This window comes from Orcinus orca, chromosome 12, assembly GCF_937001465.1.
Source record: "Orcinus orca chromosome 12, mOrcOrc1.1, whole genome shotgun sequence".
Classification (NCBI taxonomy): domain Eukaryota; kingdom Metazoa; phylum Chordata; class Mammalia; order Artiodactyla; family Delphinidae; genus Orcinus; species Orcinus orca.
Window position 1 is genome coordinate 18,252,102 of NC_064570.1, and position 20,298 is coordinate 18,272,399.

The 20,298-nt window shown below is 36.2% G+C and overlaps 1 protein-coding gene and 1 long non-coding RNA gene across 6 annotated transcripts in view; one reads left to right on the forward strand and one right to left on the reverse strand.

Moving 5' to 3' along the window:
- LOC117196520 (uncharacterized) overlaps positions 1-20,298 on the forward strand; it is a 194,841-nt gene that overhangs the window by 54,383 nt on the left and 120,160 nt on the right. The gene's annotated exons all lie outside the window — the stretch shown is intronic.
- ADGB (androglobin) overlaps positions 11,892-20,298 on the reverse strand; it is a 134,475-nt gene continuing 126,068 nt past the window's right edge. For 2 of the 5 annotated variants that reach the window (XM_033405325.2, XM_033405350.2), the window contains 4 exons: positions 19,630-19,764; positions 14,055-14,145; positions 13,179-13,362; positions 11,892-12,285 (listed from right to left, as the gene is read on the reverse strand). In XM_033405325.2, the coding sequence (XP_033261216.1) occupies positions 12,100-12,285; positions 13,179-13,362; positions 14,055-14,145; positions 19,630-19,764 (596 nt within the window). In that variant the 3' untranslated portion in view covers positions 11,892-12,099. Of the gene's footprint in view, positions 12,286-13,178; positions 13,363-14,054; positions 14,146-19,629; positions 19,765-20,298 lie in introns of those variants that run through there. The other 3 variants (XM_033405334.2, XM_049695374.1, XM_033405343.2) reach the window with 3 other exon arrangements.

Genomic DNA, 20,298 nt, shown 5'->3' on the forward strand with positions numbered 1-20,298 from the left:
AGAAGAATAAAAGGACAAGCCATAGACTGGGAGAAAATATTTGCAAATCATCTGTCCAACAAAGGGCTTGTATCCTGAATATATACAGAACTCTAAAAAGTCAATAATAAGAAAACAGGTTGATGAAAAATAAGCAAGATATTTGATCAGACACATCACCAAAAGAGTTATGTGAATGGAAAATAAGCACATGAAAAGATGCTCAATGTCATTAGTCACTAGAGAAATATAAATTAAAACCATAAGAGATACCACTACAAACCTGTTAGCGAAAATGAAAAAGATTGACCATACCAAGTGTTGGTGGACATGTGGGAGAACTGAAACTTTTGGGAATATAAAATTATCCCACTGCTTTGGAATACAGGTAAAAAGTTAAACAAAATAATCATATGCATATGACATGACCCAGACATTCCACTCCGAGTATTCACCAAGAAAAATACAAGCATATGTGCATACAGAGATTTAAGCGCGAATGTTTACAATGGCTTCATTTGTAATTGCCAAAATCTGAAAACGGCCTAAAATGTCCATCAATAGATGAATGGATAAACAAATCGTTTTATAAGCATATAATAGGATACTACCGAACAATAAAAGGAAATGAACTAATAGGTACATAAAACAACATGGATAAATTTCAAAATAATTATGCTAAGTGAAAGAAGCCAGACAAAAAGAGTACATACAGTATGATTCTACTTATATAAAAAACTAGAAAATGCAAACTAATCTGTCGTAACAGAAAGAACAGTGGTTGCAGGGATGAGCAAAAGGGAAGCATAACAAAAAGGAAGAAACGTTTTGTGAATGATGGATATGTTTATTATTACATCAAAACCTATTACAACTTGTGCTCTTTAAGTATGTGCAGTTTATGTCAGTTATACCTCAGTAAGCTGTTAATCATGAGGAAGGAAGGAAAATAGTTTGATGTATTTTAAAAAATTTCTGTTGACATAAAATGTTAAAGAACTTTCAACATGACTCTTAAAAAACATGTATAGTATGGTTTAATTTGTATAAAACTGGACATCTCTGTGTGTATATATGCACACAAATATATCTAGGAAGATGATCAGCAGAATGTCAGTAGTTTATCTGAGTGGCAGGATTTCAGATGATTTTTTTCTCCCTTCTTTTATACTTGTTATGCTTTAAGTCTTTTCTAAAGTGGACATGTATAGTTATAATAGACAAAGCAGTGAAGTTGTTTGAAAAGAAAAATAAAGACCACCATAAGAAGCTTAAAAAAGAATAGTGAGTAAAATCTGTCTAACTCTATATAAGTTATTAAAGGTAATGAGATGAAAGTGAAGCAAATAACATTCAGATAGAAAATAAGAACATACCAGAGAAGTGTGTATTAATCAGAAGAAAAATGCTGTATAGTAAAATGTTTTTTTAATTTTAGACCTTTGAAAAATCAGAAATAGAAAAATAGAAAAGCTCAGAAAAGCAATAGGTTAAAAAGTATAACAAGAGGGCTTCCTTGGTGGCGCAGTGGTTGAGAGTCTGCCTGCCGATGCAGCGAACGCGGGTTCATGCCCCTGTCTGGGAGGATCCCACATGCCAAGGAGCGGCTGGGCCCGTGAGCCATGGCCGCTGAGCCTGCGCATCCGGAGCCTGTGCTCCGCAACGGGAGAGGCCACAGCAGTGAGAGGCCCGCGTACCGCAAAAAAAAAAAAAAAAGTGTAAGGCATGATGATTATGTACCATCCATTAAGTGGAAGTGGATCATCATAAAGGTCTTCATCCTTATCGTCTTCACGTTGAGTAGGCCGAGGAGGAAGAGGAGGGGTTGGTCTCGCTGTCTCAAAGGCGGCACCGCTGGAGGAGGTGGAAGGGGAGGAGGCAGGGCAAGCACATTAGGTCTGACTTTACAGAAATACATTCTAATTTCTGTCTGACTTTTTTGCTTTTTCATTTCTCTAAAAGTTTCTGTATGGTTCCAAGCCTTCTTCTACCATTTGCTTTAGTTTCAGTGCCCGTATCATAGAAAGGTCCGTGTTGTAAAATAAGTCAGAAGCAGTTTTGAATAAGTGGAGCCCTTCTGCCAGATTGTCTAATGTCAATCTGTTCTCTGGCACTGCTTCCTCTGTGTCTTCTTCCTCCTCATCTGGCACCGGTTTGGAAGCACTCATCTCCACCGAGTTGTCTTCTGTGAATTCCTCTGGTGTGGTATCTGTTAGCTTTTGAATTTCTCCAAGATCCTTATCTTGAACCGCTTCACCCCACCCCACCGCATTTTTTTGGGCCATATTCACAATCTCTCTCATGATTTCCTTGATTGGCTGTGTCGTAAATCCTGTGAAGTCACGCACAACATCTGGACACAGTTTTCTCCAGTAAGAATTTATTGTATTGGGCCTTCTGGCTTTCACAGCTTTCTTCTGTAACAACGATGGCATATTCAATGGTGTAATTTTTACAGACTTTCATGATGTTCTCTCTATTGGAGTTCTCTTCCATAGCATTAATAATCCTTTCCATAGAGTCCTGTGTGTAATAAGCCTTTAAATTCCTTATCGTTACTGAGTCCAAGCTTGTACTGCTCACATCACAACAGGCAAATAAGTTGAGAGATGAGGTGCTGGGGCAAGGACTAGAGACTTTATTCAGAAAGCCAGGAAACCGAGAAGGTGGTGGAATAATGTCCTAAAGAACCATCTTAACTTGGAGTAGATTCAGGCTTCTTTTATGCTAAGGGAAAAGGGGAAATGGGAGGGCTCACGATTAAAGGGTAAAGGCAGATTGCAGACTTTTTGGAGACGCCTGGCCTTCAAGGGAAGCATGACATTTCTTTGTGCTTCTGCTTGCTCATGTAGGCTGGATCACAAGGCTCCTGCAAAAACTTCAAGTTGTTAGCAGTTATTTTTACTTTATCATTCTCATATCTGCTTATTTGCAAGGTTTCTAGGCTGAAACCTTATCGACAACAAGTAATAGCCGTAACTAACGCTGGACCTCGGGATGGGAACTTTCTTCGGGAAACTTACTGAACTATTTGGGCACAAGCAGTGTTTCTCTAATGTTTAACTCTTGACATGCAGGACTAAAGCAATAGAATATACAGGCTAAAGAATGAGGGAGGCAGTTTCAACAGGGTGTTAGTTCCGTTCTTCCTCTGTTACATTATGACCCCTTGATCTAGAGGCTGCATTAGAGCTGTTGTGCTTGGGGGCAAGTAGACCACTTGAACACCTTCAATGTTGAACTCATGGGGTTCTGGATGGCCAGGGTCATTGTCCAATATCAAAAGAACTTTAAAATGCAGTCACTTACTGGCAAGGTACTTCCTGACTGACCAATCCAGAAGAAGGGGTTCCAGTGTCCAGGCCTTCTTGTGATACAACCAAGACTGGCAGCTGGTGTTTATCTTTTCGCTTCAAGGCTTGGGGGTTAGCAGCTTTATATAGGGCAGTCCTGATAAACCCAACTGCATTTGCACAGAACGGTAGCATTATCCTATCCCTTCCTGCTTTAAAGCCTGGTGCTCACTTCTCTATCTTGCTAATAAATGTCCTTTGTGGTATTTTTTTTCCCCTAGAATAGGTACTTTTGTCTGCATTAAAAACTGTTCAGGCAGATATCCTTTCTGTTCATTTATTTAATGGCTTTTGGGAACTTGTCTGCTGCCTCTAGGTCAGGAGAAGCTGCTCTCCTGTTATCTTGACATTTGTTAAGCCAAACCTCTTTCTAAAATTATCAAACCATCCTTTGCTGGCATTAAATTTCCAGCTTTAGATCCTTCATCTTCCTTTTGCTTTAAGTCGTCATATAATGATTTTGCTTTTTCTTGAATCATATTAGAGTGTATAGGTATGCCTTTCTTAGAGCAATCCTGCACCCACAGAAAAGCTACCTTGTCAATACAAAATAAAAAGGTATTTTTCAAAAACTGCAAAGTTTTCCCACCTTCTGGCATAGCTGCAGTAATGGCTTCACAAATTTCTTTTTTTTTTTTTACAATGGTCCTTATTCTGGATTCATTTATCTTGAAATGTTGGGCAATTGCAGCTGCAGACCCCAATCTATGGTACATATCAAGCAATTCAACTTTTTCTTGTAACATCAGGACTTTTCTGTGTTTCTTGGGAGCACTTTCAGCATCACTAGTGACACTTTGTATGGGTCCCCTGATGTTATTCAGGGTTTACAGTATTGCGCTGAATGCAGTGAAAAATACTCAAATTCCATGAGAGATCATGTTTTACTGCCATATGCATTTTACTGGAGAGACTACTGCTCACATGGAGATGATTAGCATCACATGGCATTTTAAGCAGATACAACACTTGAGCTCACTGCAAAAGCAACAAAATTGCTTTTTTTTGGAAGTGGCTACAAAATTATTACAGTAAATATTGGGTTGGCCAAAAAGTTCCTTCGGGTTTTTCCGGAAGATGTTACGAAAAACTGGAAGGAACTTTTTGGCCAAACTAATACTACAGATAATTTTATTCAGTTATGATTTAATACTACCTTTTTATGTTTGTTTATATTTCTCTTGACTGCCAAAGGCACCAGGTATGATCTTCAAGTGTTTATTTTGATAAATTTTAACTTTTTATAGTGGATTTGTGACATCATGGTAGTAAATAATAACACAGAGTAGTGTCTACATGTATTTTATGCATTCGTGACATATCTGACTTTTTCTTAATTTTTTTTATATTTCTAGACTATATAATTCATCTGTGAGGTTTTCAAATTGGTGCAAGTCTCCAAGAAATTTTTCCAATATATTTATTGAAAAATATTCATGTGTAAGTGGACCTGCACAGTTCAAACCTGTGTTGTTTGAGGGTCAACTGTACTTGAATGTCCTGATACACACACATACACACACATTTTCATGTGGATAGCTTGTATAGTAAAAATCTAAAAGCAAAGTAATTAGCTGGTTAAATTATGGTATATTTATACTATGGAATGTTGCACAGCAGTTAAAAAATAATAAATTACTTTTGACTAGATTTTGTATTGTATGGTGTGAAAAATCAAAATAAAGTGAAGTATGTATAATAAAATATCAGTTTGTAAAACAAGCCATGGTATAATATAAATATTGATGTATAATGACATGAGATAAGTGAAAAGTGTGGTAACATCCACACTAGGTTGTTCTCATGGATTATTTGGGAGGGGCTGGTAGATCAGAGGGTTGTGAAGGAAGTGCAGGCAAAGAGTAATAGAGGAAAAATGCATGTGTTTGCATATTTAAATAAGTAGATTTACACATACATATGTATAAAGAATTAAAATTTTAATAATAAAGAATTTAAATAAATGAAAAAAGTGATCTATCAAAGTGGAACAGCTTTGACTGGTTCAGAAATACTATGGGAATCTTCACCTGAGAAAGTCATGAATCGGAAGTGTGCTTGGGGGGCAGTTTCCTACCATGTGTCTCAGTTAAGGCACTCACTGTATTTTTTTCTTTTAAACTAGCATACAAGAACATGCTCTATGTTACAAAAACTTCAATGCTGGTACACATAACAAAGGATGTGTGTGATCACATTCTCTATGCCTGGGTTGCTCTGACTCATTCTTAGGATTTTAACTTTTAGCACTTTGAGTGTGTGCTTAACCTACAAAAGTTCTTGCCCAATGAAGGGGGTTTGTTGGCATTCTGCTCTGAAAAAGAAAGGCAGAAGTCTGAAGCATACTTTTTTTTTTATTACTGCTCAAAAGACAGGACTACTTTTTTTTTTGGTACCTAAAGTTTTTATTTTTTCTTACAACTTTATTGGAGTATAATTGCTTTACAAAGGTGTGTTAGTTTCTGCTTTATAGCAAAGTGAATCAGTTATACATATACATATGTTCCCATATCTCTTCCCTCTTGCGTCTCCCTCCCTCCCACGCTCCCTATCCCACCCCTCTAGGTGGTCACAAAGCACCGAGCTGATCTCCCTGTGCTATGTGGTTGCTTCCCACTAGCTATCTATTTTAAGTTTGGTAGTGTATGTATGTCCATGCCACTCTCACTTTGTCACAGCTTACCCTTCCCCCTCCCCATATCCTCAAGTCCATTCTCTAGTAGGTCTGTGTCTTTATTCCTGTCTTACCCCTAGGTTCTTCATGACATTTTTTTTTCTTAAATTCCATATATATGTGTTAGCATACGGTATTTCTCTTTCTCTTTCTGACTAACATCACTGTGTATGATAGACTCTAGGTCCATCCACCTCATTACAAATAGCTCAATTTTGCTTCTTTTTATGGCTGAGTAATATTTCATTGTATATATGTGCCACATCTTCTTTATCCATTCATCCGATGATGGACACTTAGGTTGTTTCCATCTCCTTGCTGTTGTAAATAGAGCTGCAGTGAACATTTTGGTACATGACTCTTTTTGAATTATGGTTTTCTCAGGGTATATGCCCAGTAGTGGGATTGCTGGGTTATATGGTAGTTCTATTTGTAGTTTTTTGAGGAACCTCCATACTGTTCTCCATACTGGCTGTACCAATTCACATTCCCAACAGCAGTGCAAGAGTGTTCCCTTTTCTCGACACCCTCTCCAGCATTTATTGTTTCTAGATTTTTTGATGATGGCCATTTTGACTGGTGTGAGATGATATCTCATTGTAGTTTTTCTTTGCATTTCTCTAATGATTAATGACGTTGAGCATTCTTCTGTATGTTGGCAGTCTGTATATCTTCTTGGAGAAATGTCTGTTTAGGTCTTCTGCCCATTTTTGGATTGGGTTGTTTGTATTTTTGTTATTGAGCTGCATGAGCTGCTTGTAAATTTTGGAGGTAATCCTTTGTCAGTTGCTTCATTTGCAAATATTTTCTCCCATTCTGAGGGTTGTCTTTTCGCCTTGCTTATGGTTTCCTTTGTTGTGCAAAAGCTTTGAAGTTTCATTAGGTCCCATTTGTTTATTTTTGTTTTTATTTCCATTTCTCTAGGAGGTGGGTCAAAAAGGATCTTGCTGTGATTTATGTCATAGACTGTTCTGCCTAAATTTTCCTCTAGGAGTTTGATAGTTTCTGGCCTTACATTTAGGTCTTTAATCCATTTTGAGTTTATTATTGTGTATGGTGTTAGGGAGTGATCTAATCTCATACTTTTACATGTACCTGTCCAGTTTTCCCAGCACCACTTATTGAAGAGGCTGTCCTTTCTCCACCGTACATTCCTGCCTCCTTTATCAAAGATAAGGTGACCATATGTGCGTGGGTTTATCTCTGAGCTTTCTATCCTGTTCCATTGATCTATCTTTCTGTTTTTGTGCCAGTACCATACTGTCTTGATTACTGTAGCTTTGTAGTATACTCTGAAGTCAGGGAACCTGATTCCTCCAGCTCCGTTTTTCGTTCTTAAGATTGCTTTGGCTATTCGGGGTCTTTTGTGTTTCCATACAAATTGTGAAATTTTTTGTTCTAGTTCTGTGAAAACTGCCAGTGGTAGTTTGATAGGGATTGCGTTGAATATCTAGATTGCTTTGGGTAGTAGAGTCATTTTCACAATGTTGATTCTTCCAATCCAAGAACATGGTATATCTCTCCATCTATTTGTATCATCTTTAATTTCTTTCATTAGTGTCTTATAATTTTCTGCATACAGGTCTTTTGTCTCCTTAGGTAGGTTTATACCTAGATATTTTATTCTTTTTGTTGCAGTGGTAAATGGGAGTGTTTTCTTGATTTCTCTTTCAGATTTTTCATCATTAGTGTATAGGAATGCCAGAGATTTCTGTGCATTAATTTTGTATCCTGCTACTTTACCAAATTCATTGATTAGCTCTAGTAGTTTTTTGGTAGCATCGTTAGGATTCTCTGTGTATAGTATCATGTCATTTGCAAACAGTGACAGCTTTACTTCTTCTTTCCGATTTGGATTCCTTTTATTTCCTTTTCTTCTCTGATTGCTGTGGCTAAAACTGCCAAAACTATGTTGAATAAGAGTGGTGAGAGTGGGCAACCTTGTCTTGTTTCTGATCTTAGTGGAAATGTTTTCAGTTTTTCACCATTGAGGATGATGTTGGCTGTGGGTTTGTCATATATGGCCTTTATTATGTTGAAGAAAGTTCCCTCTTTGCCTACTTTCTGGAGGGTTTTTATCATAAATGGGTGTTGAATTTTGTTGAAAGCTTTCTCTGCATCTATTGAGATGACCATATGGTTTTTCTCCTTCAATTTGTTAATATGGTGTATCACATTGATTGATTTGCATATATTGAAGAATCCTTGCAATCCTGGAATAAACCCCACTTGATCATGACGTATGATCCTTTTAATGTGCTGTTGGATTCTGTTTGCTAGTATTTTGTTGAGGATTTTTGCATCTATGTTCATCAGTGATATTGGCCTGTAGTTTTCTTTCTTTGTGAAATCCTTGTCTGGTTTTGGTATCAGGGTGATGGTGGCCTCGTAGAATGAGTTTGGGAGTGTTCCTCCCTCTGTTACATTTTGGAAGAGTTTGAGAAGGATAGGTTTTAGCTCTTCTCCAAATGTTTGATAGAATTCGCCTGTGAAGCCATCTGTTTCTGGGCTTTTGTTTGTTGGAAGATTTTTTTTCAGTTTCAGTCCTTGTGATTGGTCTGTTCATATTTTCTATTTCTTCCTGATTCAGTCTTGGCAGGTTGTGCATTTCTAAGAATTTGTCCATTTCTTCCAGGTTGTCCATTTTATTGGCATAGAGTTGCTTGTAGTAACCTCTCATGATCTTTTGTATTTCTGCAGTGTCATTTGTTACTTCTCCTTTTTCATTTCTAATTCTATTGATTTGAGTCTTCTCCCTTTTTTTCTTGATGAGTCTGGCTAATGGTTTATCAATTTTGTTTATCTTTTCAAAGAACCTACTTTTAGTTTTTTTGATCTTTGCTATTGTTTCCTTCATTTCTTTTTCATTTATTTCTGATCTGATCTTTATGATTTCTTTCCTTCTGCTAACTTTGGGTTTTTTTTGTTCTTTCTCTAATTGCTTTAGGTGCAAGGTTAGGTTGTTTGTTCGATATGTTTCCTATTTCTTAAGGTAGGATTGTATTGCTATAAACTTCCCTCTTAGAACTGCTTTTGCTGCTTCCCATACGTTTTGGGTCGTCGTGTCTCCATTGTCATTTGTTTCTAGGTATTTTTTGATTTCCTCTTCGATTTCTTCAGTGATCACTTCGTTATTAAGTAGTGTATCGTTTAGCCTCCATGTGTTTGTATGTTTTACAGATCTTTTCCTGTAATTGATATCTGGTCTCACAGCATTGTGGTCAGAAAAGATACTTGATACAATTTCAATTTTCTTAAATTTACGAAGCCTTGATTTGTGACCCAAGATATGATCTATCCTGGAGAATGTTCCATGAGCACTTGAGAAAAATGTGTATTCTGTTGTTTTTTGATGGAATGTCCTATAAATATCAATTAAGTCCATCTTGTTTAATGTATCATTTAAAGCTTGTGTTTCCTTATTTATTTTCATTTTGGATGATCTGTCCATTGGTGAAAGTGGGGTGTTAAAGTCCCCTACTATGATTGTGTTACTGTCGATTTCCCCTTTAATGGCTGTATTTGCCTTTTTTATTGAGGTGCTCCTGTGTTGGGTGCATAAATATTTACAATTGTTGTATCTTCTTCTTGGATTGATCCCTTGATCATTATGTAGTGTCTTCTTTGTCTCTTCTGACAGTCTTTATTTTAAAGTCTATTTTGTCTGATATGAGAATTGCTACTCCAGCTTTCTTTTGGTTTCCATTTGCATGGAGTATCTTTTTCCATCCCCTTACTTTCAGTCTGTATGTGTCCCTAGGTCTGAAGTGGGTCTCTTATAGATAGCATATATATGGGTCTTGTTTTTGAATCCATTCAGCCAGTCTGTGTGTTTTGGTGGGAGCATTTAATCCATTTACATTTAAGGTAATTATCGATATGTATGTTCCTATTCCCATTTTCTTAATTGTTTTGGGTGTGTTACTATAGGTCTTTTCCTTCCCTTGTGTTTCTTGCCTAGAGAAGATCCTTTAGCATTTGTTGTAAAGCTGGTTTGGTGGTGCTGAATTCTCTCAGCTTTTGCTTATCTGTAAAGGTTTTAATTTCTCCATCAAATCTGAATGAGATCCTTGCTGGGTAGAGTAATCTTGGTTGTAGGTTTTTCTCCTTCATCACTTTAAATAGGTCCCGACAGTCCCTTCTGGCTTGCAGAGTTTCTGCTGAAAGAGCAGCTGTTAACCTTATGGGGATTCCGTTATGTGTTATTTGTTGTTTTTCCCTTGCTGCTTTTAATATGTTTTCTTTGAATTTAATTTTTGACAGTTTGATTAATATGTGTCTTGGCGTGTTTCTCCTTGGATTTATCCTGTATGGGACTTTCTGTGCTTCCTGGACTTGGTTAACTACTTCCTTTCCCATATTAGGGAAGTTTTCAACTATAATCTCTTCAAATATTTTCTCAGTCCCTTTCTTTTTCTCTTCTTCTTCTGGAACCCCAATAGTTCAAATGTTGGTGTCGTTAATGTTGTGCCAGAGGTCTCTGAGACTGTCCTTAGTTCTTTTCATTCTTTTTTCTTTATTCTGCTCTGCAGTAGTTATTTCCACTGTTTTATCTTCTAGGGCACTTATCCGTTCTTCTGCCTCAGTTATTCTGCTATTGATCCCATCTAGAGTATTTTTAATTTCATTTATTGTGTTGTTCATCACTGCTTGTTTCATCTTTAGTTCTTCTAGGTTCTTGTTAAATGTTTCTTGCATTTTCTCTATTCTATTTCCAAGATTTTGGATCATCTTTACTATCATTATTCTGAATTCTGTTTCAGGTAGACTGCCTATTTCCTCTTTATTTGTTAGGTCTGGTGGGTTTTTATCTTCCTCCTTCATCTGCTGTGTAGTTTTGTGTCTTCTCATTTTGCTTATCTTCCTTTTTTTGGGGTCTCCATTTTGCAGGCTGCAGGTTCATAGTTCCCGTTGTTTTTGGTGTCTGTCCCCAGTGGCTAATGTTGGTTCAGTGGGTTGTGTAGGCTTCCTGGTGGAGGGGACTAGTGCCTGTGTTCTGGTGGATGAGGCTGGATCTTGTCTTTCTGGTGGGCAGGTCCACGTCTGGTGGTGTGTTTTGGGGTGTCTGTGGACTTATTATGATTTTAGGCAGCCTCTCTGCTAATGGGTGGGGTTGTGTTCCTGTCTTGCTAGTTGTTTGACATAGGGTGTCCAGCACTGTAGCTTGCTGGTCGTTGAGTGAAGCTGGGTCTTGGTGTTGAGATGGAGATCTCTGGGAGATTTTCGCCATTTGATATTACGTGGAGCTGGGAGGTCTCTTGTGGACCAGTGTCCTGATGTTGCCTCTCCCACCTCAGAGGCACAGTACTGACTCCTGGCTGGAGCACCAAGAGCCTTTCATCCACACAGTGCTACCTGAGCAGGCAGCAAATCCACTGCCATTCTTTCCTTCTTAGTTTTCCTGAAATAAATTTGTTCTTTTGTTTATCTCATATAGTGAGAACTCCAGAAATGAGCAGCACAGGGTCAGTATGGCAGCTCCATAATGTCATCAGAGACCAGCCTCTTTCTGTTTTTGCTGCTAGAGTTGGAAGGTCTCCTGCAGAGGTGGGGGTGGCTGTCTGAAGCATACTTTTTATTAAAATTTGTTTTTAAGTTTTATTTATTTTTGGAAGTTTTCTTTTTTGAGTGTGTTTTTCATCCTTGAATCTAAACTCATACAGAGCATCATCTCTACCCTATTTAATGATTTTGAAACATATTTTTTAATATATTAAAGTCTTTAAAGTTAGAGATGAAAGAGCAATAGCTATTTTTCTCATTGTTGAATTTTTCAAAGGCAATCCTATTGGTTCACTTATGATCCTGTTCTGGCACTAACTAAAAATGAAGCAATTCAGAGTGAGACACTTACATTTTATTACATTCCAAATATTTTGAGACTATTTTTATTGAAATTTTATACTCAAATCATAGCTCTCTGGGAACAACCAATAAGTTAACGTCAAAACACAGAAAGTACTTCTAAGGTGGGAAAACGTCTATTTTCATTTGGCCTAATTAATACCTTATTCTCGTCAAAAGGCAAAGTTATAGATAATTAAAAGTAGGTTTTCCCTCTTTGGAGGAAAGGGAGTATTGGGCATGTCCTGGTCACTTTTTCTTTCCTTTCTGTTTTTTTTGTGTGTCTGGAGCCGGGACCTTCTTTTCTGGCTCTAGCCGGATCGCGGCTTCCTCCGCAGCCTGAGACTCCAATCTTTGGCGCTCAGCTTCCAGTAACTTTTTTCTGTACTGTTCCCGGATATTGAAGATCTTCTGCCGGGCTTCATCTAAGGAGTCCTAATCCAAACAAACAAACAAATAAACAAAAAACCCAAGCAAATATGATCGACTGATAGAGCCTTATTATGGTTCCATAAAAAACTGCACTCCCTTTCCTCAGGCCAACAGAATCATGTAGGAAATTATTGAAGAAAGATGAAAATTAGGTTATGGTCGCAAATGTTTCTTAGTGCATAAAACATGAGATATCAAAGGGCACATGAGATTTTACAGAATGGTAAATAAAAGTGTCAGTAGGAGAAAAATAAAGAGAAAGGTGAAGAAAGAAATGAGCAGGGATTTTGACAAAGCAACTATCTGCTTTAAATGAATTCAGGCCTAATCTGTATAAAATATGCAGCCGGTGTGTCTCTCACAGTAACTGTGCTCAGTAAATTACTAGTTCCCCATACGTATTCTAACCCTGACAAAATATATCTGATTTGTACTTGAAGAACTTTAGGTGGTATCTTTTTTCTTCCTCTCACTTACTTCAGCTTCACTTCTTAATGTGGCTGGTGCCAGCGATTTCTGAGCCTTTGGGGCATTCTGTGTAGCAAACTGGGTTGACTCTTAAGAGTTTTTCTACTGCCAGCTTAGGATTTGGCTACTTCAAGCCTGTTAATGCAATCTTCCTTCAGCTACTTTCCGACTTCACAAATATTTTGCTATTGTCTCTGCTTCCATTCTTCCCATTTTGTGGATAAATTTTCAATAGTGTATTTTAGAGGGATTTTAGGGAGTGAGTAAAATAGATGTGTATAATTAATTTGCCAATTTTCTGAGAAGTTGGGAACTAAATGTTTTCAAGACTTCTTTCTACCTGGTTACAATATGATTCTATGACACCTTTTTAATATTACAGAAGAATTTGTCAATTGTGATCCAAGCATATGCCCTTTTAGACTCACCCGCATCTCCCCATACATCTCCAGAACTCGCCCCTTTACTTTAAGCCTTTCTTCTTGCTCAATATCACGAATGCTAAGGAGTCTGGTCCTACATTGTCGAAACTGATGGACCTCCTCTGCCTTTTGCATTGCTTGCTGCTGATTCAGCTCATCCGTTTGCAGCAGAGGATCAGTATTTGTTTTTCTTGATATAAAAACATCAAAAGAGATACATAAGTCATTTGGGAACTCTAGCATGAACTTTAGCACTCAAATAATTTAAAATCATATCAGTAGGGTGGTGGTCTGAATCAAATCAAATATCAGGAACAGAAAGAATAAATCATTATTTTTACATGGGCTAGGCTCCATTTATTAAGTCACTAATATTTTAGGAAATTATTTTAGGAAAATACCAGCAAAATTAGATGTACTATTTGAAGAGGTGTTTGTGGAATTGGTGTGCGAAGCTATGAGAATATTTTGTAGGTGTTTTCTTTTTAATTTATGAAGCTAAGTAGATTTGAAAATGTTTTCAAATTGATAAATGTGCTTGAGTAACTATCTCTATTAATCCTATTGTTTAGTTCTTAAGAAAATTCAATCTAATTAAATAATAGCAGCAGGTATGATGGGATTTTTCTGCAGCTCAACTCACCTTAACTAGGCTACAAATTAAATCTTTACAGAAAACATTTAAATGCTTTTATAACTGACTTAATAAAACATTTGCTAAATTTAATATATAAATTCTGTACTTCTAAAAATTCAAATACACTTAAAATATATTAAGCATTTAATTTCAAATTTTCTGTTGTTTAGCAACTGCCTATTGACAATCTATCCAAAATTCTGTGAACACAGATGTCTGCATTAACCATGTTTATTAAAACTTACCGTACATATTGACTTAAGTCTACACATTCTAGTTTTTTTCGAATAAGTTGGGGAGGCATTTCCAAAATTGTTGGGGATCGTGAACGAGGCCCTGTTGTAAAAAAAAAAAAAAGTCCTAGGCTTTCAAGAAAGAATCAATAATGACTAACTAAACGATTGTATATCTTGTTTAAATTGACAATATTTTGGACTTGCCTTGTTTAATACGATTTTAATGTGGTTTAATGACTTTATTGAAACGTAATTATATTTTATGTTTATCCTCTAGCTGGTGTAACTATACTTACAGTTAAATGAAGGAGATGACAAAATGAATATAGAAAAAGATAAATATGCTCTATAAGAAGAGTAACAAAATTACTCTAACTACAGTTAAATGAAAGCAGAGACCTAAAAAGGTCATATTTTGTTACAAAATTTCATTATAAACAAGTTAAATAAACTAATATTTAAAGAGCTTGGTATATCCGTGAAAGCTATGCGAAGCACTATGGGGGTGGGATATAAAAATGTTTTAAGACGCAGTATCCTATCCTCAAGAAAGTTTTAGTCCAGTAGAGTAGGCAATATATAACAGGTGAACGCTGAAAATCAAATATCAGGAGATTTTTACCCCACGGACTCAAGAACCCACAAGAATAGTCTTAAGAAAGAAATTTTAGAGACTAAGATATTAACCATTCAGCCTTTCCAGCCCATTTAGTCTCTCTTTTTAAAAAATTATTGAAGTGTAATTTACATACCATAAAAATTACCAATTTTAAAAGTATAATTCAATATGTTTTAGTAAATTTACAGAGTTATGCAACCAGCACCAAAACCCTGTTTCAAAACATTTCAGTTATCCAAATAAATTCTTTTGTGCCCTCTTAAAGTCACTCTGCATTCCCACCACAAGCCCCAGGCTTTCTGTCTCTGTAGATTTGCCTTTCCTGGATATTTCATGCAAGTAGGAATCAAAAAATTAACTTTTTAAGAAACTGTCAAATCATAGTGTTTTGATTATTGTTAGCTTCATAATAAATTCTGAAATCATGAAGGTAAAATCCTTCCTCTTGGTTCTTTATGAAAATTATTTTGGTCATTCTGGGTATTTGCATTTTCATATAAGTTTTGGGATCAGCTTGTCAAATTCTGTAAAATGTCTACTAGGATTTTGATAGAAATTTATAGATCACTATAAATTTGATCTATCTAAATTCAGTATCTAAATTCAGATACACTGAATTTATAGATCAATTTAGGGAGAATTAATATCTTACTATATTGAGTCTTCTAGCCCCAAAGCATGGACTGCCTCTCTCTTTATTTAGATCTTTCAAAATTTCCTTCAGAAATGTTTTGTAATTTTCAGTATACAGGCCTTGCACTTTTGTTAAATTTAGTTCCATATATTTATTATTGATGCTATTGTGAATGAAATTGTCTTCTTAATTTCATTTTTTGATTGCTCATTGAAATGTAGAAATAAAAATATATTAATCTTCTATCATGTGACCTCACCAAACTCACTTGTTAGTTCTAGATGATATTCTTGGTTCTTTTCCCATGATTTCTTAGGATTTTCAATATACAGGATCAATTTGTCTGACAACACAGTTTTATTTCTTCCTTTCTGATATGGATGTATGGATGAAGTGGACATCCTATGTTCCTGAAGGTTGAAATCACTATATCTGCTTTGTTACACAGATCTCTTTATTTAATTTTTGGCTTACTTTTTGCTTTTCCTGACCAGTGTCACAGTCTCAAGCAGCTGTGATGTTGGCTATTCCAATTGTTTGCCACCAAGTTCACTATTCCTTGCAACAATATCCATGGGCATAGAACTTTTCCATGGAGCCTCAAATCAGGTAAATCCTTTTTAGCATTGGCAGCAAGACTGCTGGTTCTCCTGGCTACCACGCTACAGACCTTGGGGCTGATGAGGGAACCCCACGTTAATATGCAATAGTTGGTAGGCTAACTGTGGTAGACAGACTAATGGACCTCCGAGGATATCCATGTTCTAACCTCTGAAGCCTATGAATATGCTACCATACAAGGACTTTGCAGATGCAATTAAGGATCTCAAGATGGGACGATAATGCTGTATTAGTCAGCTGGACTAAACCCTTGTAAGGGAAAGAGAGGAATGTAGAAAAGATAGAATCCAAGAAGGAGATGAAGTGATGGTCATAGAGGAAAGAGAGAGAGGGGGAAGGAAAGAGAGACAGAGGGATTTGAAGATGCTCTGCTGCTGGCCTTGAATATAAGGAAGGAGCCGTAAGCCAGAGTCAATGGCCCTAGAAGCTGAAAATGGAAACCGATCCTCTCCAAGGGCCTCCAGGAGGAATGCTGCCCTGCCAACAGCTTAACTTTAGAATTTCTGCCCTCTAGAACTGCAAGAAGTTTGTGTTAAGTCACTAAATTTGTGGTTATTTCTTACCGAAGTAACAAGAAATTTATCCAACTAAGTTAATTTATTTTTTTGTTTAATAAATATTTTTCATTTAGTTGTACACCCTCAGAATTTTGAAATGTTTCTTAATCTTTTCCCATTTATCATTGCTTTTGGGGAAAGGATATGTCAAGTCTTCACTCTGCCATGCAAAAAATCCTGCCCTCCCACTGGCTGTTTAATCTTGCTTTTCACGTGTGGTTGGAATAGTCTCCAGGAATATTGTAAAGTGTTTAATTTATAACAACTTGTTAAAAGGGATTATTCATAGAAATATAATCTAATGTAAAACTTTAAAAATGTAAAAAACAGTAACATCAAATTTTTCAAAACTATTTTTTCAAAAATATCATGCTTTTATAGGCATGATACCCTTGAGAAATAAAGAATATAGTAGGACAAACCCTAACTCTGCGCCATTATTGAAACATAAATTCAGTCATGTTTTTCACTTTATAACATTAAATAAAACATTCCTGAAATACTGCATCTTATATACAATATGACTCTTCTAGAAACCAGTGGTTAATAACTTTTCTTTTTTCATCATGGTTGCTCTGTGATCTTAGATTTCTAAAGTTCATTTGTTTTTCTTATGAACCTATCTACTTTTGTTGCATATATTTTTGGCATTTCAAACTTGAATTGTTTTTGAAAGACACCAACTCCGCTGACTCTGACTGGAAAGAAAATGTTTTTGATTAATTGGATATTTGTGTTCTCTTGCATCCTGCCAAATAATATGTATTTAAACAGGGAGGGTATGAAAGGGGAAGAGAAGGTTAATCTTCATTTTCACTTATAAAATTGTTGTATCAGAATAGGGTGTAAGTGTAGTATGATCTTGGACCTCTAGAACAGTGCAACTCCAAGTGTGTGCCCATGCATGCATGTGTGTGTGTGCACGCATCGTCCGTCTGCCAACTGGTACTCTGTGGGATAAGCTCTGAAAGTGAGAGTATGCATTTAGAGATATTTTTACAGCAATTGGTCATCACTGGGTCGTTTTATTATATATTTTATAAAAGTTTCAGTTTGCAACAGAATCGGCAGAAAACTTCTTTCATCATAGATTGTAAGAAAATAGCTGTTTAAAAGAAATGGTGAAGAATAGTTTGACTGATTGATTGTGAAGCCTGGGGAAAAGATTGGGACTAAAGACAAAGATCACCTCCAACCGTTGGAAGAGGCACTTTCCAGAGGCCTCCAGAAATAAAAGGGAAGTTGAAAAAGCAAAGTTTGAACTCTTGACCTTGATGATGGCTTGGTGTTGAGAAAGAATGCATAAGAGTGAAATCCATAATGATATTATTTACATGTCCTCTGGCATTATGAAGGAGGTTGTTCTAAGTTACCTACTATATATGAAAATAGAAAGTAGCAAGAATAAGGTAGCATTTTGGGAGTCACAAATAAATGAGTACATAAATATACATGTATGTATATATGTATATAAATGTAGAGGCCAGAGCATGTAAATCTCTCACAAGGACTGTAATCTCCTATGGGTGATGCTTCCTCAGGAGTGAGGGCCAATCTGTGGTGCACCAACAGCAGAGGTGAGAGCAACACACAAAGTTCCAGAGAACAGCTAGATAGCCGGACCCATGATTTTCAAGCAGGATTCCTTCTAGAGCAACAGTACGTGGGGTACATGGCAGTGTTTCAGTGCCATAGGATGTACTAGAACCATACAATAGCACACCTCTTCTTGGTGGGAGGGGGAGTAAATTTCTTGTTGATGGTGTGTAATTCAACTTATCATATATTGAAATAAAATTGTAATAAAACATACTTAAGAATGCTTTGAAGCATTTTTTGCTTGAGGACAGCAAAAAATTAAAATAAAACTGTAATATATTAAAATAAAATTGTAATAAAACATACTTAAGTTATATTAAAATAAAAATAAAATATATTAAATAAAACTAATAAAATATTAAAATATAAAATTAAAATATATTAAAATAAAATTGTAATAAAACATACTTAAGAATGCTTTGAAGCATTTTTTGCTTGAGGACAGGCTGCTTTGGCCTCTAGGTCTTCCACCCCTGCTCACTCTTATCTTTCTTCTCTGTTTCCTGACCCCTCCTTATTACCCCAAAATACACCCCAATAATGGGTTAATATCTAAAATATATAAACTGCTCATACGACCCAATATAAAAAAAACAACCAAACAACCTGATTAAAATGTACAGAAGACCTGAATAGACATTTTTCCAAAGAAGACATACAGATGACCAACAGGCACATGAAAAGATGCTCAATATGCTAATCATCAGAGAAATGCAAATCAAAACCACAATGAGGTATCACCTCACACCTGTTGAATGACTATCATCAAAAAGACTACAAATAACAAATGTTGGCAAGGATGTGGAGAAAAGGGAACCCTTGTACACTGCTGGTGGGAATGTGAGTTGGTGAAGCCACTGTGGAAAACAGTCTGGAGGTTCCTTGAAAAACTAAAAATAGAGCTACCATATGATCCAGCAATTCCACTCTTGCATATATATCTGAAGAAAATGAAAACACTATTTCAAAAAGATTCATGCATCCCAATATGCACATGTTCACAGCAGCATTATTTACAATAGCCAAAATATGGAAGCAACCGAAGTGTCCATCAACAGATGAATGGATAAAGAAGATGTGGTGTGTGTGTGTGTGTGTGTGTGTGTGTGTATATATATATATATATATATATATAATGGAAAACTTTGTGTTAGAATAGAGATTTTAGAACATTTTAGAAACCAAATATTTAAAATTTGTTATAAAAGATGTAGTATACTATAGATCAAACTGTTTTTAGTGACAACTGTATATGCGATCTGTGCATTTTTAGTATTCGTAGACACAGAAAACTGTGAAAATATAACTGCTACTTAAAACTATGTGAAAATATAACTGCTACTTAAAAATTTAAAAATAAATTTCCCACTTTTATCTTTAGGTTAAGTATTTAGTAATCAGGTCCTTGAGCAGATTACCAACTCTGATAATCAAAATGAAGACCTGTACACATATTTTTCTATGTTTAACCCTAGCCATCATGTGCTTAACTATCTTTTCCAGAATTTTTATTTTAAGATATGTGTTTATCCTACCAATAAAGGCAATACTTACTGATATTTTCCTTCTGCATGCTCTGCTCACGCTCTTCCTTCCCTGTGGGGGATGATCCTTCACTTTCACTACTTGTTGATTTTGCCAGATCCTTGAAGCCCTTGTTTGTCTGCCACTTCTTCCACAGCATACTCCCTGATAGTACAGTCTCTCTGTTATCTAAACTCATGGAACTCTTTGTATCTGACTCTTTATGGCACTTGAAGATGTTTCTACTAAATATGATATATGCATTACCGAAAAAACTTGCATTCTATGAAATCACATACAAAAATAGCGAGACATAGAATACATAAATACGTAAAGCTCAGAAACAGGAAAAATTAATTCATGGTCATAGAGATCAAATAGTTACTTTCAGGAAGGAAAAGGCTGGGAAAGAGAATGAAGAGGACTATTGGGGTGTATTAAGGGTTTTTTATCTTGATCTAAATGGGGTGGCTCCTGAATATACACACATATGAAAGTACATCAAGCTGTGCAATTAAGATTTGTACCTTTTTTGCCTGTATGTTACATGATAAGGTCAGCCTTCTCTGAGCTCTGTTCTCCACTAGGCCTTGTCCTTGACTTGTGATGAATCCCAGTTTTAGCCAGGAATCCTGCCGAACTAGTTTATCAAGAATCCCCCTACTCTTGATATCCAATTAAACTCCTCTTCCTCCACAC